At 37.7% G+C, this 27,296-nt stretch overlaps 2 protein-coding genes across 6 annotated transcripts in view; one reads left to right on the top strand and one right to left on the bottom strand.

Annotated features, from left to right (window-relative positions):
* LOC129271860 (gamma-aminobutyric acid type B receptor subunit 2-like) lies at nucleotides 1–23,545 on the top strand. Its single transcript, XM_064106870.1, has 14 exons — nucleotides 1–65; nucleotides 3,296–3,493; nucleotides 4,664–4,796; nucleotides 5,203–5,297; nucleotides 8,141–8,201; nucleotides 9,126–9,209; nucleotides 11,888–12,038; nucleotides 13,407–13,539; nucleotides 15,530–15,637; nucleotides 18,461–18,583; nucleotides 19,249–19,381; nucleotides 19,943–20,151; nucleotides 21,265–21,413; nucleotides 21,874–23,545. Exons 2-14 carry the CDS (start codon nucleotides 3,311–3,313, stop codon nucleotides 21,950–21,952), a joined length of 1,641 nt encoding a protein of 546 aa, XP_063962940.1. The 5' UTR covers nucleotides 1–65; nucleotides 3,296–3,310; the 3' UTR covers nucleotides 21,953–23,545.
* LOC129271859 (G-protein coupled receptor GRL101-like) overlaps nucleotides 23,009–27,296 on the bottom strand; it is a 20,902-nt gene continuing 16,614 nt past the window's right edge. For 3 of the 5 annotated variants that reach the window (XM_064106868.1, XM_064106867.1, XM_064106869.1), the window contains exons 13-14: nucleotides 26,978–27,049; nucleotides 23,009–26,123 (exon numbers count right to left, since the gene is read on the bottom strand). In XM_064106868.1, coding sequence (XP_063962938.1) covers nucleotides 24,959–26,123; nucleotides 26,978–27,049 — 1,237 coding nt within the window. In that variant the 3' untranslated portion in view covers nucleotides 23,009–24,958. The remainder of the gene's footprint in view (nucleotides 26,124–26,977; nucleotides 27,050–27,296) is intronic. The other 2 variants (XR_010295156.1, XR_010295157.1) reach the window with 1 other exon arrangement.

Here is a 27,296-nt window from a genome sequence, read left to right as displayed (position 1 = left end):
GAAAAGATGCGAGAATCATTATTGGCCTTTTCTGGGAACCAGAAGCAAGAAAGATCTTCTGTGAGGTAAGAGAGATTAAACAAGTATATTTCATTTAAAGGGCATTTTTATCAATCTGAAGAAAAGGAACTTTTTATAGCTAATGCGTAAAACCTTTATTGCTTCGCTATGTTAGCCATGTCCATATAGATGTCTAACTTTCAGCAATTATTGTCATACTATTATTACGATATGCGTAGGCATAACTGTCATTTATTACAATATCGTTGTATGTACATTTAAAAGCAATCGCATATTTGTATTTTAGCTATAAAGTTATCAGTTTCTTTTCCACTAATAACTTATAAATATAAAACAATACATATTGGTTGGTCAATGATCATTAGCAGGGGCGGATCCAGGATTTTACAAAAGGGGGGGGGCAAAAATTAAGGAAATTAAGGATATATATATATATATATATATATAAAAGGTTTTCAACCACAAATTAAGGGTATTTCGTACCCGAAAAAAAAATTGACAAGCAAAAAATAAAACAAAAAAATTAAAAAAGGTCTTCAATTTCTAAAGAGGGGGCAGCACACCTCTTTTTTAATGGCATTTTGACATTACAAATTTGTAATTTTGCTTCTCAAGGGGGGGGGGGGCACGTGCCCCCTGTGCCTCCCCTGGATCCGCGCCTGTACATATTGGTTGGTCAATGATCATTAGGCCTAAATGATACCATGAATAAATTTGTAAGTCCGAGAGGAAGCATCTTTAATTTCGATAATTTCTTGCGAAAAAACCGAAATGAATACTTTATTAGCATGGAAAAAGCTATCACTGTCCACCAGGAAAATAATTCATTCTTTGGATTCTGACACGAAAAAAATGAAAACTCTTTCATTTTACTGCCATTTATGCTTATAATAAAATAACAGTCGATCTGTTTTCGTGTGCCTCTGGAATAGATATCTAGAACGTTGTTTTGAGCATGATATTTGTCTGCTATCTTTCTTTTAAAAGATCCATAATTTGTGTTTAATATTTTCTCCATTAGCAATATGTGACATTTCTTTTGCTGTCAGGGGTTTAGCTTTGACGTTTCCGTCCTTTAATTTAACTGGGAAAACAAGCCTTGATTTAGTAGGAGTGGATGCAGAGTTTCTTTTTCTTTGTTAAAGTCAAATGCTTTCGCAGAGTCTCTTCCCTTTTCTTAACCCGTGCCAATTCTTATACGATCTGTTGTTACTTGCACGTATGACCTTGACCATTTTCAAGGTAAGATTTTACCTTTTTGCATACACAAAGTCATAGAAGTAATATTTCATTCATTAACCTTGCCCCTTGCTTTATTACATGCCTCATTAGATTGAGAATATATGAATATATTGAGAGGCGACATCTCTTCTATATCTAAACCAGTAAGATTATGCTAGACTTCCACTGAGTTCAATATGAAATAATAAATATTTATAAAGAAATTCAGGCCTCCCAATGGAATTTCCTTCATGGCATCGGTAGATTGAAGAAGATCAACACTTTGATTCCTGTACGTAAACTTCACAGTAAATACATTTTGTTTTATTTCTAAACAACGCTGATTACTATATGAATAGTACAGTAGTTGTTTAAACAGTTCTAACAAGTGTTCAGAATTTTTAACAACAAAGTTTAATTATCTGAGTCAGCAAATTAAGCGTAATTGTTTAAACTTTTAATCAACTGCTATGCAATTCATATAGTTAAAAGCGTTGTGTAAAATTTCAAACGACGTTTTTACTGTGTTTGAAGTCTGACTATTGGTCATAAAAAAAGTGTATTTCAATTGTTATATTCCGTTTTTTTATATTAAGATCGCCCAATTCAGAATGTAATTTAATTGCGTGGATTATATAAAACCAGATCAACTGCGGTTTGGGACCTAACAAATTATGGATCCAAAAGATTTATTTTAGGATTCAAATCAAATTGGTGGGAGATCGACCTTTATACATGTAGTTTTAACCATACCTAGGTCAATCAAAAAGTAAAAAAAATGTATGATTACTTCTAGTTTTGCTGGTCTAAATGGATATATGTTATGCTGTTAATGATTTTAAAAAACTCCCCGACGAAGTTCATTGGGAAAACAATGAAAAACAAAACGTAAAAAACAAAGAAATACATCAGATATTTACATCAGCAATTTTTTCACGTACATATCCTAAGAACACCACAAAGGCTTTCTACACCAGAGATTTGAACATTTGGAGCTTTATTTAAGAGTATGAGGAAAAAGCATGATTTTGCGGATTACGCATAAGTAAGCATAATTAATTAATAGCTATTTGTATGAAATAAATCATTATACAATTTTGTAGATTATGTCCCAGAAAACATGCGTGCCAATTTTCAGCGTGATCGACCCAAAATAACCCCGGACTAGGTAGGGTTAAACAATGATGATATAGAAGGATGAAAGTCATGTTGGTATAGGCACACACACACAACGATTTTACGAGTTGTGATTGATCAAGTCAAATCAAAATCGTGACGATAGAAAAAAATAATCTCTGGTATATACTTCTTTTCTTTTAATTGTCACACCAGCTAAACCCACCCCTGGCCGATCAAAATCATTTCATTTCAATCATATAAATTTAAAAATGGCATATTCATTTTTAGTCTGAAGACAGACCTGGGCCCGCCTTACAAAGAGTTACGATTGATCCGATCAATCACAACTATGGACGGCCAGCAACGTCAACGTCTATTATGCACGTTTGTTCAAAATGTGTTCTAGCTATGAAGTATATCCATGCATTCATTGTTTTCTTGAACATTCACGGCACTACTCTTTGTTTACAAAGGACATTGTGCAAATTTCCTGTAGAAAAAAATATGACATTGAGGATTGCCATACAGTTGCGATTGATTGGATCAATCGTAACTCTTTGCAAGACGGAACCCTGAATAAGAGTGAATTTGACACATTTAAGTCAAAGTTCCAACCTGTATTTCTTTTCTTTCCTTATTTGAGCATCTAAATAAGATGGAAAGCTCGCTGTATAAATCTTATGCAGGATTTATTTATTTCATTTATTATGCCTCAGTCACATTTCCCATACGACCGCCGTGCGGCGAGTCGAAAACAGCCGTTTTAATATTTTTTGTACCAGCTACATATGGGTGGATTAAACAACATCAGATTAAACGGCTGTTTTCGACTCGCCGTAAGGCGGCCGTAGGGGACATGTGACTGAGGTACTACAATGGGTCGGTTCCGCAGGTGTGACTGTAGCTTTAAGCCTAATCCTAATCCTAATCGTAGGCTTATAAACTTGGAATGACTGGCGAGAGGTATGTCTGGATTCTTCGAGGTATAGGATACGTGAATCGCCAGTTTCTGACCCAGGATGACCCCTCCGTCTCGTGTACAGCCGAAGAGATGATCGCAGCTGGTCAGACAGCAATTATACCAAATTGGGTCTTCCACACAGACTATCCGGGTATTACAATTAGCGGAGAGGTGAGTACCAGCCCCCTTCCCAACCCCCCTCCTCGTTAATCACTCATAACACTTGTTCCGTTTATCTTTCATGTTTTTTAAACGGGAAAAAACATCCACTAACAGGACAGAGTATTATTCCGTTTTTAAATTTGAAATGGAGGAGTCTGTTCCGCAGTATTTTTTTTCTCTTGAAAATATGTTGCCATTTAAATGTTTCTAATATCATCATCATTGTCGTCATCGTTATCGTCATCACCATTATCGTCGTCATCATCAAGACCACCATCATCATCATCACGTCATCATTACCATCATTACCACCACCACCACCATCATCATCGTCATCATCACCATCCTTATCACTATCACCACCACCATCATCATCATCATCATCGTCGTCATCATAAAGACCATCATCATCATCATTATCACTATCACCACCACCATCATCATCATTATTATCTTCGTCATCATCAAGACCATCATCATCAACAAGCACCATCATCCTCGGATCTTGACGAAAGTTTTTTTTTTGTCGGGATGGCAGGGGGGCTTCAATTATTTATACATTGATGTCCGACACACGGCAGTCTATACTGTATTGCACGTACAGGGGAACCATTCGCTTACACTAAGCCTGTTCACGGTTGAAAACTGCGCACGAGCAGAAAAAAGGTCATTGGAGACAACCATGAAGGTGCATGCTTTCAAATTCACTGACATAGGCATTTGTGATTTGATGATTATTCATGTATTCCTTTCAAAATATTTATCACATCCAAGCTGAAGAGTAATAAATAGAGCCTTCATAATCACTGGTATTTGACAGTAGCCTAAACAATAGTCAAATGTGCCAAAGGCAGACAATAAAACAGATTTCCAAACTTTATCCCTGATGTACTATTCTAGTCACCTGGTCTATACAATGCCTTTTGTTCTTAGAATTTGAATGCTCTACCGGCAAAGCTTACGCAACATCTACATTTGAAAATGATAGTGCTTATCCTAATGAAAAATCACAAAGGTCATTTGAGAAAAGTCGATCATGAGCTAACCGTGAACTGGCTACTCGTACTTGAATAGAGCATGATTAATTCTAAATTTTAGACATGTAATATGTGGGAGTATGAAATTTTGTATCTTACTGTTTTAATTATATTTCTAATTTTACTATCTATATTTTCGCAGACTGCCGCGGAGAACGAGGAACGTTATAAAGCAGTCGCCGGAAATAAATTCATGTCATTTTATACCTATCCTTACGATGCTGTGTTTGCTATGGCAGCGGCCATGAATTCTTCCATAGACGTCCTTGCGCAAGGTAATATTTTTAATAAAACAAATTTTATCTTGAATATATTCCCATTGAATCTGATAAATAATGGGATTGAGTCGATCGATGTGTATTTTTTTATTTCTGCAAATAGTATTTCGTTACATAAATCAATGATACATATTTTTTTCATGAATGTACTCTTTAAAAATCTGTCTCCAACATTTGACATTTTCTTTGTACAAGAAGGAATGTAACAGTTATTGATATATTTCTAACCTGTAAAAAATGAACTCTGCATACAATGTCTCAGTAAATGTAGCCGTGGGAAGATAAAAACAGAATATAGCATACTTGATTTGATTTCGGATTGATTAAGCAAATCGTTCACGTTTGAATACGTCGAAGCTTGCCCTAGAATTTCAGTAGTTTTGTAACAATGTTGTTATTGCAGTGAATAAGACCTTGGATAATTTCGATTATGACGACGTGGAGATGCGAGACATTATCATGGATCAACTCGATAAATTGGATGCAGAAGGGCTTTCGGTATGATCATTTCCATTAATAATTCGAATGATGTAGGCCTATTTAAGTATAGCCCATCAATACCATCTTTCCACATTTATTTGCCCAGCGGCGTAACAGGGATCGGTGGCCCGGGGGTGGGGGGGGGGGGGGGGCGGGGCAAAAGCCAAAAATTTCCCGGTCATATCATGGAATGAACAGGCGTAATGGTGTAATGAGGCGACTATTTTTGAGAAGGCCAGATATTGCGTTTCGGGCAGAATTTATCTTTAAAAAAAAAGTTGCGAGCGAGCAAAAATTTTGACCTTTTTATACAAAAATCAAATTTTGTGATTGATTTTGACATGATATCCAGATAATAATGTATTTCACTCTTCTCTCTTTAAATTCCTTTTTTTGTGGTCTAACAGGATTCTTTGCGGCAGTAGCGTGAAGAGTAAAAAAAAAACGAGGGGCGCAGTATAGCACATGTGCTAAAAAGCTGCTTTATATAAGTCCCGAGTGAGCGAAGCGAGCGAGAAAAAATAACCTTTTCATGAGAATCTAACTTTGAGCTATTTTTTGGACATATGCAGTAAATAAATCATATCCTACACTTTTCCTTTGCTTTTCTTTCCTCCTTTTTTTGTTCTTGTTTGTAGAACTTTTTGGGGCCATGGCCCAACCCTTCCATACGCAGTGCTGTGCGGTTGGGGTCCGGGGCGGAGCCCCTGGGAACTTCTTGATATCAAAGCCATTTAAACCTCACAGATTGCCGCTATTTTAATCAAATCGCGGGCATATACAGAATATAGCTTTTACACCACACATTTATTCAACCCAGTTGCGTAATGAACCAGATATTTTGAGGGGTCAAAACATAGCAGTGTGGGAAAAAAAATTAAAAGTCGCCAGCGTGCAAAGCGAGCTGGAAAAAAATTGCCTATTGAAATCAAATTCTAATTATGTGATAGATTTTTCCATTATATTCAGCGAATAACACATTTCATTGTTTCCATTCATTTAATTATATGTTGTCTCCTATAATTTCTTTTATTTCCTCTTGGATGTGGAACCAAGACCCCCCACCTGTATGCCATTGATTGAACGGGGGGTGTTATAGAGCCATTTGAAGGTTAATGAAGAACCCCTACTGCGTGGGGTCTGGGGCAAAGCCCCGGTAGCTTATTTGCATAAAATTTAGCAAGCTTATAGCACAATGTTGTATGCAGTCCACCTTTCTTCCCGCTCTTTAATTCCAATCATTGGCAGCCCGGTCGTGTTATTGTTTTTTTTTCTTGTCCCTTTTCTTTGTTTTCCAATTTAGCTTTTGACTAATTACACTCTACCTTCGTTTCCCGCTATTGTTTGCCATTTTGTCATCTTTTAATCTATTTCCCACCGTGCTATTGCATTACATTGGCCTATTTCGGAATGATTTGTTCTTTCTCAAATGTTCTTCTTTCGTACATTTTCCCGCTTTCCTTCATATTCCATAAAAAAAAAGTTTTTTTCTTCGTTTTCATTTCCCGTTTCCCTTTCTCTTTCCTTTTCCTCCTTTCCTATTCCCCTTTCCTTCCCCTTTCCCTTCTTTCTCCCTTCTTTTTTTTCTTTTCCCCGTTTTTCTTTTATTTTCCCGGTGAAATCCGCCATGGGGGGGGGGGGCAACTTGCCCCCCCCCCGCCTGTTACGCCACTCTATTTGCCTACTCTCAGTTTTCTGATAATCAGTATTACTGGTCGAAGTTATTCTTTATCAATCATCCTCTGTGATTATCTTTGTCAGATGTAGCGAACAGTCATTAATTGGCCACTTGCGTATCTATTTTTTTTTTTTTTGGTGTGGCTGCCATTGTTGACGAATGCATGCATCTATATTATATATATATATATATATATATATATATATAATATATATATGTATATATATATATAGTTACATATGTATGTATGTATGTATGTATGTATTGTGAAATAAATGAATGAGGAAAAGAATGGTAGGCGTAGCTTAAATCATGGTTCCCCAGAGCTGCTACCCTTTGGAAACATTGGTAAGGCCGAAGAAATGTCTCTGCCGGGAATCGAACCCGGGCTCTTTGTTAAGAACGCCGCGGCGCGCCGGTGCCTTAACCACTATAGACCAAAGAGACGGGTTCGTGACTAGGGCGACCCCGATCCAATTGACCGTCAGATAAACAGATTTTCGACCCCACCAATTACATTCCTTTTGTCGGGTGTAGATGAGTTTTGAACAATGACAAGCCGCCATGCCTTAGCTGGAACAAAGCAAGTGATTAGATTCCCGGCAGAGATTTTTCTTGAGCCTCATCACCCCTCATCAATATTTCCAAAGGGTAGATAACTCTTGGGAACCTTGATTTAAGCTACGACTATTTGTAGGGCCCTGGGAACATATTTTTTAATAGGGGTGCTGATGCCAATTGACTAGCAAAAAAAGGAAAGAAAAAGGTTTCACTATACATTGAAGGTTTCTTTGTTCCTGAAAAATTTGACCAAAAAAAAAAAAACATTTTAATACAAAATGTAGCCGAATTGTGGTCCCGAGATATTAACAAGCAAGAAGAAGGGAAGAGGAAAGAAGGGCTCCACTGCAAAATGTTCATCATTTTGTTATATCGAGGCATTTTTTCACACCTGCCAGAATTCCAATGGGTGCTGCCTATGGAAATTACCACAAATAGCACCTCCAGGAAAATCTTGGGGGTGCTTCAGCGCCCCCAAGATTTCGTATTCCAACAACCCCGCTTTCCGAGGCCATGTGTATTTTTCATGGTATGCTTATACCTTTCTTTTAATCATTATAATCACAATTACAGTACATCGAGAGTGGTTTACGTACATCGATTCTTTTATTTTTCATCCCAGGGCCCGCTTGCATTTGAGAACGGAGATCGGCTCGGGAGATTTATTATTGAGCAAGTATGGGGTAAGGAACTTCACCAATACAAATATATAAATTACTGCACAATCAACATATACCACATATACAGCTGCTACCACAATGTGCTCCCTCCCCCTCTCCTGCCGTACCAAATCTGTCACTATTCTTCCTTTAACATTATTATTATTATTATTATTTTTTTTTTTTTTTTTTTGGGGGGGGGGGTTGTAATGCTTGTCAAGATTTGTCGAAATCGATCGGTTTAAGACATTCTTGTCCATCCACGTATTTTTAATTAAAAGCAAACACGGACAAATAGACAATTTGGAAAACAAAATCACAATTCAGTTTTTTTTCAAGATTTTCTTCATATAATATATTGATTATTTATTTGTCAGTATTCATGTATGCACCCTATAAAATTTATTTTGCATTTTCACATTTTCTGTTATTCGCAGGTTTTTTCCCCCTCACTCTCTTTCTCTTGCGATCTCAGTCACTATTTGACCATGTCTACTTTTTTCTTTCATTCCCATTATAGACTTAATTCTTTTAAGAAAACGGTCCCTGCGAAATATCTTTTTCATCTTTAGTTTTTTTTTGCAGCCCCCCCTCACTCTCTTTCTCTTGCGATCTCAGTCACTATTGGACCATTTTCTATTTTTCACTATTATGCTTTCAACGAAACAGTTCCTGCGAAATATCTTCATATATGTTTCTCATCTACCGTTTTTCGCAGCCCCCCCCCCCCCTCTCTCTCTCTCTTGCGATCTCAGTCACTATTTGACAATTAATACTTTTTTACTCCATGTGAATTATCTTACTCATCTTCCGTTATTCGTGGTTTCGTTCTCTCTCTCAATCTCTCTTCCTTGCTATCTCAATAGTCACTATTTGACCATCGTCTATATTTCTTATTGCAATTATTCCCTTAATCTCTATAATTTGTGGTATTGTTTCTTGTTTAAGATGGCGAACCAAGGACGGTGGGGTACTATTACGACAACGACAATCGCTTCGACTGGTCTGGAGAGTACAATATATCCTGGATCGGTAAAATAATTACTTTCTTTTTACCCCCCCCTCCACATTCAATATGTTATGAATTATAAATATTATTAGTATTATTATCAAAAATTTTATTATTATTATTATAATTATTACCATCATCATCATCATCGTTACTATTATTGTTATATCATAATTTTATTTATGACATTTTAAGTACATTTTGATGAATTCACATTTTTCTGGCTTTTATTAAAATTTATTGTGATAGTGCCGAATACATACCCAATACGGCTTTAATAGTACATTCGAATAATTCCTATTAAAACGCAAAGGACGGAAAGAGTGGACTGCATGTAACGAATGGGGGGGGGGGGGGGGGGGGTCGTGGTGAATTCCTTAATTCTACGCACGTCGAAATCAATACAGTGCATGACCTTTTGTTGATTTGGGGGGTTAATATTGACTGATATGCGCCGTAAAAGGAATTTAATAGTTTATTTCCATCACATTTATCTTTTTGAACAGGTTGACAAAAATCTATCAAAAGTGTTTAATAAGTAAAAAAAAAAAAAAAAGTAAACAGCACCCCCCTTCGGGATTGCCGTAGTCGGCTGCCATTTTGAGGGGGGCATTAAACCTATCCATCCGTTCACTTTTAAGATTTTTTCTCGGGGCTGATCTTGGTAGCATCGACGCAACAAAACAGTTTTTATCATGCAGAAAAGAACATTAATCAAGCAATCATTTACTTTCAGGTTTCACGCGCTGTTCTACATTTTTGATAGTAACAAAGTTACTTTCCTATCTGAATTCATCTTCACTTTTGATTGTTTTTGTGTTGTTACGGGAGAGAGCTTTTCGATTCGAGACTTCCCGAGAGGCGGCAGCGGCACAGATTAAAGGTCTCGTCAACATGGTCAATAAGCACCTAACATCTCGGGGAAAAAAGGGCTGTTAAGGTATTTTTCACATCGGAAGGGTGAAAATGCATCTTCGATGGTACTTGATCCCCAACCCATGTTTCCTAAATATTCCTTCGCGAGCGGAAAGGATCCAAAAGGATACCGATTTGAAATTGAAATTAGAATCACTTTCTCCATCACATCAATCCCCTCTTTACGCATTTTGTCCATTCCGAACATTGCTAGACCGTGCTTGAGAATGATCGCATTAAGCTATTAGAGCAAACATGCATACCGTCATACCACTATCGATGTATGGGTTCGAGAAAGGTTTCGAATCTTATTTATTGCCTGATCGAACGGAAGAGCTTCTGCATTAGATGTTGGCAGCAGGAATGGAATAATGGAACTTAAATACAAAAAAATGAATGGAATAATGGATAAATGGCGGCCGTCGCATCCTCATTTAATACCGACCTTGGCAACTTACATATCAATAACGCATCGCTGCTCCGATTTTGACACCATTAGCTATTTTAACAATTCAATTACTTTACTAGCACACAAAAATGATTTTTAATGGTATCCTTTTTAACATGTTTAAAGAGAAATACGAGTGGTATTAAAATGCAGGGGAAGGCCCATATGATTGATGATCGCTCAAGAGTGAGGGGATTTTACCTTAGTATTCCACATAATTATTATGAAAGTGTCGTTGTTTTTCGTGTGCTGTGGAATAAATTTCTTCCCTAAATTTTGAAAATCACCATCGAATCATTTGCTTATTTTTTAGACTAAACCCCTTGCTGAGTTAAAGACAAATGGACTTGACCTTCGAATGTGGTTATAAATTGTATCATATACCAATCAATATATCCTTTGAATGTGTGTGTGTTGGGGGAGTGGGGGGTCATAATACGTTTCATTGAACAAATCTCACCCTTTTAAATCCTTATTTGCTCTTTTTAATGTAACGACTTTGTTTCTATTTTCTTCTAAATTTCTCATTATTATCATAATTTATGTAATCTAGACCCATGTATATTGTTTTTAATAACTGAAGGATTTTTTTCAATGTTCGCTTGCCGCATTTCCCCCATAATGACACAGCCCTTCTGTCCTCCAACTTCTCAAAACTTGCTCGCTCGCTCACATCAGAATATAAATTGATTTATTAAGTAGTTTATATCACAAAAACCCATTACAGTAGCCATCGAAAATAATCGAATAATTCATTTACTATCATCACCAAAGAAACCATTGTGGCGCAGTCACATTTCCCATACACAGTAAAACATATATAAAAAATAGTACGTTGCTAAGCCTGTCACTCTATATCAACAAATTGTTTAAAAAAATGTAAACAATAGTTGGTAGTGTGACACGGACAGGCTTTAACAATGTGCATAACATTTTTAAACAGTGTTTTTACAGTGTACGATGGCCGTATATTATGTATATATACGGCGAGTCGAAAACAGCTGCAGCCGTTTTAACATTTTGTTGTACCAGCTACATAGCCGTTTATTCATTTTTTATTCAAACCACCTATATGAATAAACGGCTGTTTTTGACCCGCCTTACGGCCGCCGTATAGGGGAAATGTGACTGTAGCATTTATAAGCTATACAAAATTATCTTGTATGGGTGCCGCATGCATGCACTTTTATTGTCACATATTGAATGCACGCCTGGTTTATTCAAACTAGAAGAATTTTCCCGAGTATGTTTCCGAGAACATTTTTTAATACTAATCATGTTATCCAAATAATTATATGAAACAAATATGTCATTTTCTCGTCTTGGTCTTATCAAAAGGCGGGAATCCACCCCATGATGAAATCTTCTTCGAGAGTGAGCTTCTTACAATGCCCAGGAGTGTATACGCAGCTATCAGTGTCTTATCATATTTAGGCATCATCTTAGCTATTGCTTTCCTGGCGTTCAACGTAGCACTCAGGAACCAAAGGTTTGTTTCCGATGACAATCGTAAAGATGACAGAGTCTAATTATTTTTCAATTACATTCGTTTCCATCTTGAACGTTTATTTATATTGTTGAGTCTGTTTTCAATTCACTTAATAATTTCTTTATGCGCCCTGGGGCCCGTTGCAGAAAGAGTTGCGATCAAACGCAATTCAAAAAATCTTGCGCAACTTGATTTTCAGCCAATGAAGCACCCGTATTCGGGACTTGTGCTTGATATTTTGACTTGCGTTTAGACGCTACTTTTTCTGCAACAGGCCCCTGAGCACTCTACAGAGTAGATTTGGCGCTTTCAAAATATTTTCACTGTCCAAAAGAAAGAGATTTGCTCATGGCATCACAGACCTTGTTGGCATGGCTATCGGATTGAGCGATCTCGACTTTCAAATGGTCATAATATTCTTACTGGTTGTCGTATTTTACTCAAACTGCCGTTAATCGTATTATTTGATTGTTCTGCTTTCACACAAGCTTACTTTATATCCAACGGGGTTCACTCTCCTTTAAGAAGCCATCGTGGGTTAATCAATTTCAACTCCTTCACAAATGCCCTTAAGGTGGAGTGAATGATACCTTCAAAATGTAACATGGCAGTAACAAACGCATCTGTATGTGTAATTGCGTGTTACAGACATGAATCAAACAGACCGATGTGATTATTTACATCTACAACCGAAACTAAACATCATCCGAAAGATCAGTCCACATTGAACGTCGAAATATGGAATATATCTTCCCCCATGCTAACGTAGAGGGCCAGACTCCCAAATCCCTATCCCAGTTTCATCAAGCCCTCTACGTTAGTTTTGGGAAAGATAGATTCTATCAGTGCCCAATCTGGAACATCGAAATATATGACCAAGGTCCTATAACCATAATAACGCAAATGTTGACGATTACTCATACGCTTGATTTTTTTACGATTAATTGAACATTGTAGTCAATGCAATCGGAGTATATAAAAAAAGGTTCTATAATGATTGCTAAGCTTTGTGTTACGGGCTCCAGGAATGTAACACAGATCCCCTGCATCATTTCTAACTTCTTCCATGTAGCATGGATTACAGGCACACCCAACAATATTGTCCTATATTTCAAATAGTATGACATGTAGACATTCAGAGTTTGTCAGATACCGATCAATGAGATATCGACTAGTCTGTAGTTAATGCTTACATTTTACAGCTCAATCTGTTATTCTTATTTTTGATAGAATTAATATTGTTGTCAAGACTGGTATCGCTTATGATCTAAATTCCCGATAGAGGAATATCCGCAACGTCACACGTTGGAAATCGTCAATCTGCATATTCACATTTCTCTTCTGTTTCTATCTTTTTTTTCTGTTCAGAACAATCAAATTATCCAGTCCAAACATCAATAATATCATTATTTTGGGCAGTATCATGACATTCTCGTCCGTGGTGCTAATGGGAACCGATGCCCGGATCGTCAGCCTTCAGAAGATGGATTTGATATGTAGGGTAAGTTATCATGGTTATTGTCTTGTGCAGGTGATTTTGCTCTTAGCACTGTTGCTGTCATACCCCATTGCCGTTTGAAAAGAAAATAACTACAAACACAAGTTTGTATTTCAGACATTTTCCATGTACTTGAACAACGTTCTCGAGAATCGTAGGCCCGAACTGCACTAAATGAAGAACTAAATGAATATTGACATTTTGCAACGTTCTGGAACAGTTGGGGGGAGGGGTGCCAATCGTCCATGTTAGGAGTTCCCAAACCCTTTTACATTGCACATTAGCATGATTAGGCCTTCTAGCACAACAATTCACGAAAACTTTACGCTTTGGCCACGTTTTAGAGAGAGATGCATTAGATGTAAACGTAAATTCCGATTGATCTCCGTTTCTGTAGTTAAAGGGCAAGTCCACCTAGAAAAATGTTGATTTGAGTCAAAAGAGATAAATTAAGCAAATATAACACTGAAAATTTCATTAAAATCGGATGTAAAATAAGAAAGTTATGACATTTTAAAGTTTCGCTTATTTTTCACAAAACGGTGATATGCCCAACTCAGTGACATGCAACTGAGAGAGTTGAAGATGTCACTCACTATTTCTTTTGTTTTTTATTGTTTGAATTATACAATATTTCAATTTTCACAGATTTGACAATAAGGTCCCTCTTGGTTGGACCACAATATGTTCAAACAATGGTAATTCCACATGTTCATGGAGAAATGAAACTTTGTTTATCATGACAATAGGGAGAAAATGGAAATATTTCATATTTCATATAACAAAATACAAAAGAAATAGTGAGTGGGTGATGTCATCAGTCCCCTCATTTGCATACCGACCAGGATGTGCATATAACTGTTTTGTGAAATTAAGCGAAACTTTAAAATGTCATAACTTTCTCATTTTATATCCGATTTTGATGAAATTTTTAGTGTTACACTTGTTTGATTTTTTCTCTTTTTATTCAAATCAACTTTTGTTGGGGTGGACTTGTCCTTAAAGAGAAATGCGGGACTCGTACGTCCTTTGACAAGGCGTTTATCTACATTTGCCACCATCAACCCTCTCCCCCTGGGGGGGGGGGGGGGCTACTCGAATTAAAACATGATACATATTTGCCACACCAAAGGCGAAAATGGGGGCTCTGGAACTAAATCTTTGTTTTAAAATGGGGGTCTCCAGGACGGCTCTTTGATCAAGGATTCTAAAAATGCTATGCTATTTTTTACTGACCACATAAACAAAAGTGGGGGTCTGCGGAACTCATTACCATGATTACCATCGTACATGTAGCATGGTAGCAGCTATGGTAGCGCACTGGAACGGGGGAGTGTTTCATCAACATTTTCATCCGACAAGTTGTCAGATCTGACATCTTTCTCTGATGTTGATTGGCTGAGAAGTAATGTTACTATGGTAACTGTCGGATAAAATGGGACTTGTCGGATAAAACGTCCGACAAGTCCTTTCATGAAACGCCCCCCAGGAAACACACATTTGAGGGTCTCTGGAAAGGGGGGAAAATATGAATTTCTATGACTTTCTAAATTCGTAATGCTCTGGAACGGAAATTTAAGCTGAAAATGGGAGTCTCTACCGCGGCACATGCATTTATACTAAGTTGCTCCCCTCCCCCGAGCCCTCCACCCAGAGAAATGGGTACCCGGTAGGAAGAAATTCCTTGAATGCCCAAACGTCAGATTACGGTCGCCCGAGTAATAGTATGCAGCGCGCTCAGAAACATTGTCTTAAGCGTTAGATAATGTTAATGTTGCGTATTATCAAATTTAAGATTAAATTGCAAAAAAATGAGTTTGACTTTCGCATGCATTTGTAAGACTGGGCCCCGATAATTTTTCTTCTGAACTTAACTCTGTAAACGCCTTTGCATTTTCTCACGTACGCGTGTCCTCCTATATATATACTGCCATGTGCTAAGATAACACGAATAATGGAGCTGATAAATTATTCTTTTCGCTCTTAATTATAGGCTCGACTGTGGACCCTTTCTCTCGGGTTTACCCTCGCGTTCGGAGCAATGTTCTCGAAAACTTTCAGAGTACATAAAATATTCATCAATAAGAAACTACAGAAGCGGGTGAGTTGATAATCCAAATCATTGCCAATAAGGGTTCTCCGATCAGGCATGGGCGGAAATCCCAGGGGGACGCGACCCCCTACTTAAAATAGTAGGGGGGGACACAATATCAAATGTCCCCCTACTATTTTTGGTCATTTGTGATGGAAAGAAAATAATGCATCATTCAAACTCGAAATAAAACATGTATTTTGGACCAGATGACCTTATTTTTTTGGTGATAACCTTTCTTTTTCTTTTTTTTTTTGCTTGTAAAATTTCTTTTGGTCGAAATGACCTTACATTTGGGGTGATAACCTTTTTTTTTTTTTTTTTTTTTCTTGTCAAATTTTCCAGCCCCTGGTCCCTCCTACCTTCGGGGAAAGATTTCCGCCCATGTGATCAGTGAAGTTTAATTTTACTAAACAGATCATGGGAGAGTGTTAACGCGTTTGCTTTAATTTTATCACTTTGATAATGAGAAGCGTGGGTTGAGCGTGAAATAGTGCAGAGCCACTAGTGTGGGACTTAAAGGGATGCTCCGGGCTGAAAATATTTAATCTAAATATTAAATAGAGTAAAATTCACAGAGCAAAATGCCGAAGATTTCATCAAAATCTGATTACAAATAGCGAAGTTACTGAATTTTAAAATTTACATGATTAAGCAATATTTTGTGAAAACAGTGAATATAATTATGCACATCGTCATGAATATTCATTAGGTGGGCTCAGGTGGGCTGATGATGTCACATCCCTACCTCTTTTTTCTTATGTTATTACATAAAATCATAATTGTTTCATTATTTCATCATGTGTAAATGATCTGTCTCTCTTATAATGAAATAAGTTGCAACAATGAACATCTAATGCACTTATCAGTTTTCACTCCAATGTTTTCAGTTATTGAAGGAAACAATTTGAATAAACCTAATTTCATATAGAATATTACAAAAGAACAAGTCGGGGTATGACATTATCAATTTGCTCATTGAATATTCATGAAGACAAGCCTATAACTATTTCACCGGAAAAATGCAAAACTTTAAAATAACATAACTTTGTTATTCCATGTCCAATTTTGATCAAATTTTCAGTGTTTTGTTTGTCTAATTTTTCTTTATATGTTCAAATCATATTATCTTCAGCCAGAGTATCCCTTTAAAGAGAATCCAGTCTTGGTCACAAAATGTTGTGTTGGAAAAGAGAAAATTAAATTAAACAGAATGATGAAAGTTCGAAATAAGTCGGACAAGCAATAAGAAAGTTATGATTGCTTTAAAATTGAGATCCCAAAGACTATGTAGATATGAAATTGGCAACTGTGTAAGTAAATTATGACAAGGGGTAAGGACAACTTTCCCATAGGCCATATACTTAATCATCATGGATTTGTGGTTTTCTCTTAAGTACCCATTCCCCTGGGGCAGTAATCTAAATATAACCCAGGTAGTATATTGTTTATTGTCCCCATGAAAGAAAAATATAATTTGAAGTAAAAACTTTTTTAAAATTATACATTTTAGCCATTTGATGTAAATCCAGGAGTACATGAAAAAGTAGTCCTCGCCTTACATCACTATGACATCACATATGCGGCCAATTTTGAAATGTCCATGGGTATAGTGATTACCAATATTCACAACTGTTTAAACAAATTCTTAACTTTCTTATTGTTCGTTGGTTTGTGGAGCATTGATCTGTACTCTAACACTTGAGCAGATCAGTGGTGTGGAGTCACATGACTCTGCGTGTGAGCCTAGGAGTGTGGACCGGGGACTCCTCTCCAATCCCTTTATAGCTGATAACCACTTTATTCCTTATTAAGATATATCACATTTATGTATCAGTTCATTATATGAATGTGTATTAAATCGTTTAGGTTTGGTTCATCGTGGTCTTGTGGTTAAGACTCGCGTCTTTCAATCTGAGGGACGTGAATTCGATTCCCAGCCATGGTGTGTTTTCCTTCAGATATTTACCCACAATGTGCTGCACTCAACACAGGTCAGGTAAATGGGCACAGGTAGGAAGTTTCCTAAAAAAAAACATGTGAGCACCATATAGCCGGGGAAATTATAGTAGCACCTTGAGCACCAAACAAGGTGGATGCCTGCGTTATACATATATAAATCTAATATCAAAGAATTTTGACTCGTGCTTCGAGCGGTCGCACTAGGCCTATTTATTTGTAATAATGTCATACGTCCCGTTCGCGGATTCCAAAAATCCTGCAGTCTTAGTTCTGTTTTCTGGTCAGTATCTTGATGAATTTCAGCTGGGGCTATTTTTTTATGAGATACGTATCGAATTTATGATTACAAACAAGTACTTGAATCAGATGCATAAAAAAAGTTGCAGTTCATTTTTTTTATTCCGTATGCATAGAAATGAGCGAGCAAATGCATTTGCTACTCATTTTGAGCAATTGCTAACTGCTTGGTAGCATATGCTTGACGATTAATCTATCTGTGAAAAGGGTATGCTAAGTTAAAGCGAACAATTTGCTTGTGCGTTTAACCATTTGCTTGGTTTTTTACAAGCTCCTTCAGAGCTGCTTGGGCGTTTGCTTGAGGGCGTTCGCGTTTTATAAACATGTTTATGCACCCGAGAGAGAACCCCAAAATTTACAGTAGCCTACTTGAACGTGTTTTCTTTTCAGATTAATATAAAAAAAAATCTTTAATGAGAGGTAAGAAATTCCAGAGTTCTCCATTCGAACATAATGCCAGCTAAAGCTTTGCGCAAACGTTGATTGACACAAGAGGTATCGAATGATAATTCAATTGTAGGTACTAGCAAAGAAACATAATAACTGAATTTATCCCTTTTTTCTCCTGCAAAGTCTGTAAAAGATTATCAACTCGTGGTAATGGTTGGAGGATTTGTGTTTGTGGAGAGCCTCTACCTCCTTATCTGGGACGTTGTTAATCCATTACGAGCTCAAGTGATTCAATTTACAGAAGACGTAAGTGAGAAATTATTACATCTAATCCCTTAAAAGCATACCCTGTTATCCTTACGATGTAAGACTTATGTAAAGTTGATATGAATTGTAATGTCCGTCTGTATTGCCAGATTTCATAGATTTATGAGTGAGCACCTGAGGATTTACCGTAGCCATCTGCCTTTTGTGTATTTATGGGAAAAAATTAACATCTGTATCAGAATATCCGAGTACCAGAATATAGTTTGCAAATGCCCTTTCTATGTATGTATTACTAATAAACAGGATGCAAGGGAAAGGTCATTTGATTAGGGGGGGGGGAAGAGATGAACCAAAAGGCATTCTGATTTATATTTAAGGGGAAAAAGTGATTTTAAATTTACGCAACCTCACCATCTCTTCATATGCTTCCCTCTTTTCCATTATTTCATATTTTATCCTGTTCACTGTCTTTTCACCCTCTTTTTAACAATTAAAAATCGTGGAAGCTGTAACATCGCCCCTGTTGCATCCTGGACTATTGTATAAAACAATGTTGGCTGAAACAATAGTATTCGGGAAAATACGCGACATGTTCTTGATTCTTCGAAATGCTCTCTAGGAACTTAAAGCTTTGAACAGTCGATTAATAATATATTTCATAAACTATACAATGGCTGTTATTTCTTCTTTGTTGGCGGCTATAGGCTTCAGCATCAGAGGATCGGGTGATCATTCCAGAACTTCAGGTGTGTAGGAGAAATGGTATTAACAGCCTGTCATGGCTCTCAGGGATTTATATCTTCAATGGTATATTACTCATGTTCGGCCTTTTCCTGGGTAAGAAGCTTCTGCTGTCAGTCTCTTTCTCCTTTCTATCCCCTGCTCCCCCTTTTCCTCCTCCTCCTCCTTTTTCTTCTTCTCCTCCTTCGTCTTCCTCTTCTTCTTGTTCTTCTTCATCATCTTCTTCTCTTTCTTTTTTTCTTTTTTTAGTCCTTCTTCATCATAATCATCTTCTTCATCATCTTCTTTCCCTTTATTTTTTTTTTCGTCTTCTTATTATTTTCTTTCTTCTGCTCCTTCTTATCTTCTTCTCTCCTGATCCTTTCGAATACGAATCCCATTTTGTTGTCCATTGCCAAGTGTACTGTGAAAAACATGCACAGATTAATTGACCTTTGGATTTATACAGATAAGAAATCTTGCATTTTGAATCATAATGTACACGACATGTTTGCCTCACATGTCATCTGAAATGCTTTTGATATTCATTTAGAGTTTTTTACATATATATTTTACCCATCGTTAACCCGGGGAGAATATTTAGAGATTGATTAAGCAATTATTAATTAAATGTTGATCTATTTCTCAAAGTTTCATTAATCAATACTTTCCCTGCAGCTTTTGAAACAAGAGCGGTCAAAATCCGTGCCCTGAACGACGCCAAGAATATCGGCATTTCTGTGTACAACGTGTCCATTCTGTCGTCAGTGGGGGCGCTGTTCAACCTGGTAATGGACCCTAAAGACTACACATTGGTCTACATTGTTACCGGTATGTGTGTGATCGTCAGTACCATCACAACTCTCCTCGTCATATTTTTACCCAAGGTTCGTGAAAGACACAAAGTATTTTACCCCACTCATTACACATGTTACACACAGGGAGCATATCATGAAAGGACTTGTCAGATGTTTTATCCGACAAGTCCCATTTTATCAAAAAGTTACCATCAACAGTGCTTCTAAACCAATTAAAATCAAGGACAGTCGGACAAAAACACTGATGAAACGCTCCCTGAATGTTCGATTACTTTTGCTCGATTTTATTGATCACCCTTTGCTTATGACAGTACACTGTAAAAACTGTGGTGTTAAAACCGACACCAGTTGGTGTTAATAGAGGACCACACACTGAGGTGTTAAAATTACACCCTAAAGATTGAATGAACATAACACCAAAGAGTGTAAATGTAACACGCAAAGGTGTTGTAGTAACACATATAGGTGTTAAACTAACACTGTCAATTTAACACCGGTGTTAAAATTGACTGGTGTGGTGCTCTATGTACACCCGTTAACACCACAGTTTTACTGTGTATATGCACACTCCAACTTTTTATATGCATTCTCGAATTTTCTAGTAAAGATTTATTTTACAGTGAGAGGCACTTTCCTGAAGATTGTGAATCCGAAAATCCAAGATCAGAAACATAACTTTCTATAACAGCTCACAGGGAGCTACTTCGTTTTGACCCCACCCCTTTATAGGGCTTAATGCCCCCAGAGTGCACTGATCAGGTAGGTGGGGTCGACATGAGCGAGTTCCTGCACCGCTACACAGAACGTGTTCAAGAACACATTAAATGTTTTGAAAATGCCAATCAAATGACAATGAACATCTGGGAGGTCTTTGTCGAAATTATTGGTGAATTGGGACAGCGGTTCGTTCCAAGCTTCGGAGCTGACGAACAATTGCGAATATTTCGTTTGTCTTGAGTTCGGACGAACTGCTGTTTCCTACACTGACTTTTTGTTGTTGTTGTTCATTGCCATGAAGGGCGCTAGACAATACATTTTCTATTTTCTTGAAAGCGTATGCGCCGCGGTGCTAAAACTCACTCACATAGTTACATAGGATGTGTGGAATGTGAGTTGTCTATTGCTTTGGAAAGCTTTATCATGTTTATTACGCTATATAGAATATTGATTTTTTTTTGTAAGGTTATTGATGTGATAAAGTATCCTGATGGAGCCCCTGTGTCGACCATGCCGGACGAATTTTCCACCAATCTGAGCACAGCAAACACCAATGGCGGAGAGCAGAGGAAGAAACCATTCCTGCCGACAGTATCGTCCAAAGTCGGTGACGGGTAAGTTGAAGAATTTTGATTGAATTTCATTTAATTCAAAGAATTCGAATAAAACTGATGAATCTATTTCAACAAATATCGTCGAAAGATTGGGACTGGTAAGTTTGAACAGGCTGAACAGAGGAAGATATTGAAGTCCCGTGTCGCAATGAGCCAAAAATTCGAGGGGGTGAGATATGTCGTGTCGGGCAAAATATCTGAAAAGTTGCGAGCAAGCAAAAATTTCGACATTTTTATTTCAAAAAAAATTTTGATGAATATTTTGACATAATATTCAGAAAATAACATCATATTTAACCCTTACTTCTTCCTTTTCTTTTTTATTTTCTTTCCTTTTCTCTATAGCCAATGTTGAAGTAACTTGAATTACATTTTTGAGAGAGAAAAAATGGTATTGTTTATTGTAATACAAATATAGTGTTAGTTTTTCCCCCTTTTCATTATTCTATCTCACTTCCAGAGAAAGTGCAACCAACGGGGTCCATAATGGTCATCCGAGTCCACAAAAGGCCTGGTCAGACAATAAGGATCAAGAATAAAGCGCAAGATGATAATGCAAGAAATTATATCAAGTTTCTTTGTTAGGATTATCAAGATATTATGGTTCGTGGACTTGGATTGAAAATTCGAGTCTGAGCTCCATATTTCATATATATTCAAAAGTAAGCCAGTCTGTCATTTTTCATACGCCCACGAATTGATATCTGCATTCTCAGGGGAAAATGGTTCGACTTTGCATTTTATGAGGTGTACCCAAATACCACAATATGGTAGCACCTTTAGAAGTTCAACTTTGCACCTCTGTGATCTTTGAGAACCTTGGTATGTGCAACTATGCACCTTACAGACCAAAAAGGTGCACAATAGCAAAGTACGCCCAATGTGGCACTGGTAAAAATTTCTTCTAAAAAATAACAGAAAAATAATGAAAAAATAATTGGTAGAGGAAAATCTTTCAAATATTTATCAAGCTATTAGAATTTAATCTTTTGATCTGTGACGTCATATCCGGGCAGCTTCCCATGTATCGTGAATAAAAAAAAATCAATGAAATTTTCTCACAAAATAGAAAATGAGATTTCTTGCACCCGCTCCTGAGAGAAGAAAAAATTAAGTCATTGTGAACCATTAAAGAATTGAAATTCATGCATTTATATTACATAAAAACATGGGGTAACTGCTCGCATATAAATTAAAAATCTAAAATTTTATAATAGCTTACTTAATCTTTCATGGATTTTCCTCAAACCTTTACCAATATTTTTTCCTTGTGCTCTTTCTTTACGTTATAATGGCGAACAAAACAATAAATTATTATTTTCAGACAGTTATGAATGATCTGAGTGAAAAAGGAGCTGAAAAATCGAACTTGTACACAAACATGACAAAGAAAATTTGTGTCACAATGGGCTATCCATAGTTAAATCACATTTTTCGACTCGCGTCTAACCCGAGTTCAGAATACGGGCCAATGAATTTAAGATAGCTGTTCCAAATACAATTTTTGTTTGACATTAACATGGAAAATATATCGAGATCAACTACATTTCTCTCGGATAATGATTTATTCTAAATGGAAACAATGATAACACGTGTTTTATTTTTATTTCAGTAAACATTTTAATTTACAAAAGATATTTCCTCAAAAAAGGAAGATACATACGCATGTCGTAAAGCAAATACTAAAAGAAAGTACTGTTCCATTGATAATATTAAAGTAAAATTATGGATTGTACAATAGAAGTGATAAAGCAATTGGAATGTCACTTTCCCGGAACGATAGTTTGATGAAATTTTGTGAGTTCACGACTTTGATTAGTTGTTTATTGTTATTATTGATATAGTCCTGTTTTAGACAAGATCAACTTTAAGATCAATCTAAGAACTATAATTTGATCTTGACTCAACGTTTTACTTATTACCACCGCTGTTGTAATGACCGTTTCAATGATTTTGGAACCTGTACCTAAGACCTCATCGAGTTTGTCTTTCTCGCTCACCTTTGATGATAAAAAGTATGCACAGTTTATAGCACACCCTTGTCACCATGGCAACGTTTTATGTAAAAAGAATCAGTCGTATGTCCAGTGATGATGTATTCATTTGAAATCTTGTGATAAAGATTAAAAGAAAAGCCACAAAAGACATTTTTTCATACGACTCTATTATTATCAAACTTAACTTGATCGTTTGTCAGGTTTGTTGACCTATCTTGTCTAAAGTAAGAGCTGCGTCTTTTCTATTATATACAAATTCTTACCCTTCCTCATAGACAAAACAGTCCAGACTTTTCGCTGTACAATGCGTACGGACCTTAAGGACAGTATTTGATTTTGGAAAATACTTTTGGGTCCGTCTTAAACGCTGTCCTGCAATGCAAGTTTTGTGACATGATAATTTTTTGTTTACCTTTCGCATCTACAACGGGAACATTCAATCTAGCGTTTCTCATATCTCAAGCTTAGCGTCTGCAGTATAACAGTCCCGGAGTCAGGCCCCGGGCATGCTGTGATGACCAGTCTCGTACGTACATCTCACTAAATAATAATAATATGTCTATTTATATAGCGCAGTTACTATGTGCATATACTCAATTGCGCTTTGATACTTGGTATCATATTATTACCCCGGCTGTAGCTAAGCCGCCATATTAATAGGCGCTATAGCGTTCAAAGAATAAACCCTACAGGGTACCCATTCACCTCACCTGGGTCGAGTGCAGCACAATGTGGATAAATTTCTTGCCGAAGGAAATTACGTCATGGCTGGGATTCGAACCCACAACCCTCTGTTTCAAAGTCCGGAGACTAATCCACTGGGCCACAACGCTCCACAAAAGGCATGCATTGTGTCGCATGAAAGAACTTTGCAAACGAAACGCAGATCAAGGGCCCGTAACACAAAGCTTAGCAATGTTTGTATAACAGTTTTCTCCAATTGATCCTATTGACTATAATGTACAATCAATCGTAAACATGGAGTGTACGATTAATCACTAGTCTTTGTGTTACGGGACCCTAACTTCCGCGTCCTGATGTTTACGAAGAATGCCCAATGTTGAATGCAGGAAGCCACTATGTAAAGACGCATAGTGCCTTAATATCATGGTTTCTGCTAAAAGACGTAACACAGACTTTTGATTGATAAAGTACCTAACGCGTTTATATTAGCTTTTGTCGCACTGGAGCTACCTTCGCCAGTGTGTGACTGTAGAACAACCCTATTAGAAAACCTACTTGAACACAGTGTATACCACAGTGGGTGATTTCAAGTTCAGTGTTGACCTTTTCGTGTTGTGTCAATGTTTACACGACTATAACACCAAACATAAATTGAAGATGATCCCGAAAAGTCACTAGTTTTGGAGATGTCAAAAATATGATCTGGATCAGTTTCACAAACTCTGAATAAATTTTGGAGCTAGGGGAAGCAATCTAAATGTCAACACCAAGGCCAACATCGGACTTGAAATCAACCAGTGTGTTTATAGTGTGGAACAGAATAGATTTTAAGAAGATGGTATTGAAGGAAGAGTTCCTCATACTTCAAATGAGAGATGTCTTTGTTCCTTTGGAATTCTGCTCTGAGTTTGATCCGGAATTTGATGCAACCGGAGTTGATGAATAACTGCGAATACCTCGTCTTCCCCGCGTGCATGCCTCGCCGAAGGAATATAGGAAAGGGTTTACTGCCGAGTTTATGGGTATGATGAAAACGACGCACCATGCGTACATTTGCGTAGAAACGGAGACTGCGCCAGTTTGCGTGAGGATACCGAGGATGATGATCGGCATCCAGCAACAGAAGTCCGTACCTACAATCAAGGCCATGCGCGCGGCGAGTCGCATTTCCTGTTCCCTTTCAGGTGTGCGCTTTGCCCTGCGCGCCGTACGACGCGCGTAAACAAAGATGGCGACGTAGGAGAAGAGGATAATGAGAAAGCACAACAGATTTAAAGCAATGAATAGCAGGATGGCGTAATAAGCATATTTTCCGTTTGCTATATAATTCAAAGTATAGTCGACGTTTCCCGTTTCGTAATCGTACGCTTCGACAACTAAATCAACATCGGTGCTGCGAATAAGTGGAAGACCGAGGCAGACGTCCGAGTAGATATAGAAATAGCCTACCGCGTCCTCGCTCAAAGCAGAGGTAATGATCGGAGGCAGAATACCGGCTATGGTGGAAAAGATCCAGATCACGGCAGCCCAGATCTTCACTGACCTAACAGAAAGGTGGACTGGTCCGAAGGGGAAGACCACTACAAGAAGACGATCGATGCTGATAAGAGCCAGGATAAGAACAGAAGCCTCGCCGGACAACAAAGCGAGGATTCCAATTATTTTGCAGGGCAGCCCTTCCCGCCACTCAGAGGCATGGACGAAGTACTCTGACCCAAACGCTGTATCTGCCGCTGCCAAAACGAGCATATAAAGTCCTGTCAGCAGATCGGCCGTGGCAAGGTTTATAATCAGAATCGATTGAATTTTGACCGTCTTTCTGGCTCTCTTGAGGTCCCTTTGAGCCCGGAGTCGCATCACCAGGACGAATGCGTTCCCGAAAAAGGCCGAAGCTCCAAGGAGCCACATGCAAATGCCGAGAGCCTGGTATTCGAGCAGACCAGAGCAGGAGGAAAATCGCACAGGCTCGTAGTCAACGCACTCCTTCAGGTTGGCTACTCGGCAGCAAAGACGGAAGTCAGTAACATACCTATACAAAGTAGAATTTCAAGGGGAAAATTGTATGACTAACTTAGGAGGATTATTGTAGAGCAGAGTCAGGGAGGTCCAATTGATTTAATCAACGCTTCGTAGACTGTTATTCTTACCATTTTGTTCTAAGAATCCTCTGAACCAAAATCACGATACAAGTATCGAGGGTAACCTCAATGTATGGTTGAGGAAACTTGAAATGACGGATTATGAAGCTGGCCATGGTTTATCGGGCTCACCTTCAAGTCTTCATAGTTATTTTTTTACTGAGTAAGGAAAGGTAATGTTGTCATGTCAAATACACTAGCATCGCGGGACTACTCCCTCACCTTCTGAATTACAAAAAGTGTAAATTTGCAGCCTTCAAATTCAACACGTGGACTCATTTTGGGGTGCAGTTTTTCAACTTAATAATTATGCACCTTCAAGGGAGCAGTAAGAGACCCATTTTAGAATTTGCACAACAGGATTTTGGGGGTGCAAACTGGAATAAGACAGGGGCCGCGGAACCGGGGGGGGGGGGGCTGGGGGGCTTCAGCCCCCCCCAAAAAAAGTTACCATATGATTGTGATTTTTAGCATGGTCAGCCCCCCCCCCCCCACTTTTTGCTCAGCCCCCCCACTTTGAAAACCGTTCCGCGGCCCCTGTAAGAGGTGTATTTGCACCTTTTTCTGCTGAGGGTGCAAATTGCACCGAAAAGGTGAGGACAATGTTGCACGTAGGGTGTGAACTTGAACTCTTTTTCTTAGTGTGAAGGATCAATAGTTATGTTCCATAGTTCGGTACGGGTATGTAACATATACCGTCGAGGACAACAACTATAAGCGGAATATGTTGAAGACAAGTACTTACATAGATTCAAGTCCTTCCAAGCCTTCGAAGATCTCTAACGGAAATTGCTGTATTTCTGATGTTGTCAGGAACCTGAATGGAAAGGCAGTGGAGAAGGGTTTGAATAGAAACATTATGCGAAAGTCATGCCGGCGAAACCGACCCACCAAACCGACCAACTGAAGCTATATTATTGTTACTTTTATTACTATTGTTATTACTATCATCATCATAATTATCATTTGTATTATTACGTTTTTATGATCACTATTATTATTATTATAATTATTATCATCACCATCATCGTTTTCATTTTTCTTATAATTATTATCATTATATT

This window comes from Lytechinus pictus, chromosome 11, assembly GCF_037042905.1.
Source record: "Lytechinus pictus isolate F3 Inbred chromosome 11, Lp3.0, whole genome shotgun sequence".
Classification (NCBI taxonomy): Eukaryota; Metazoa; Echinodermata; class Echinoidea; order Temnopleuroida; family Toxopneustidae; genus Lytechinus; species Lytechinus pictus.
The sequence above is the reverse complement of the archived record's forward strand: the minus strand, read 5'-3'. Positions and strand labels throughout refer to the sequence as shown.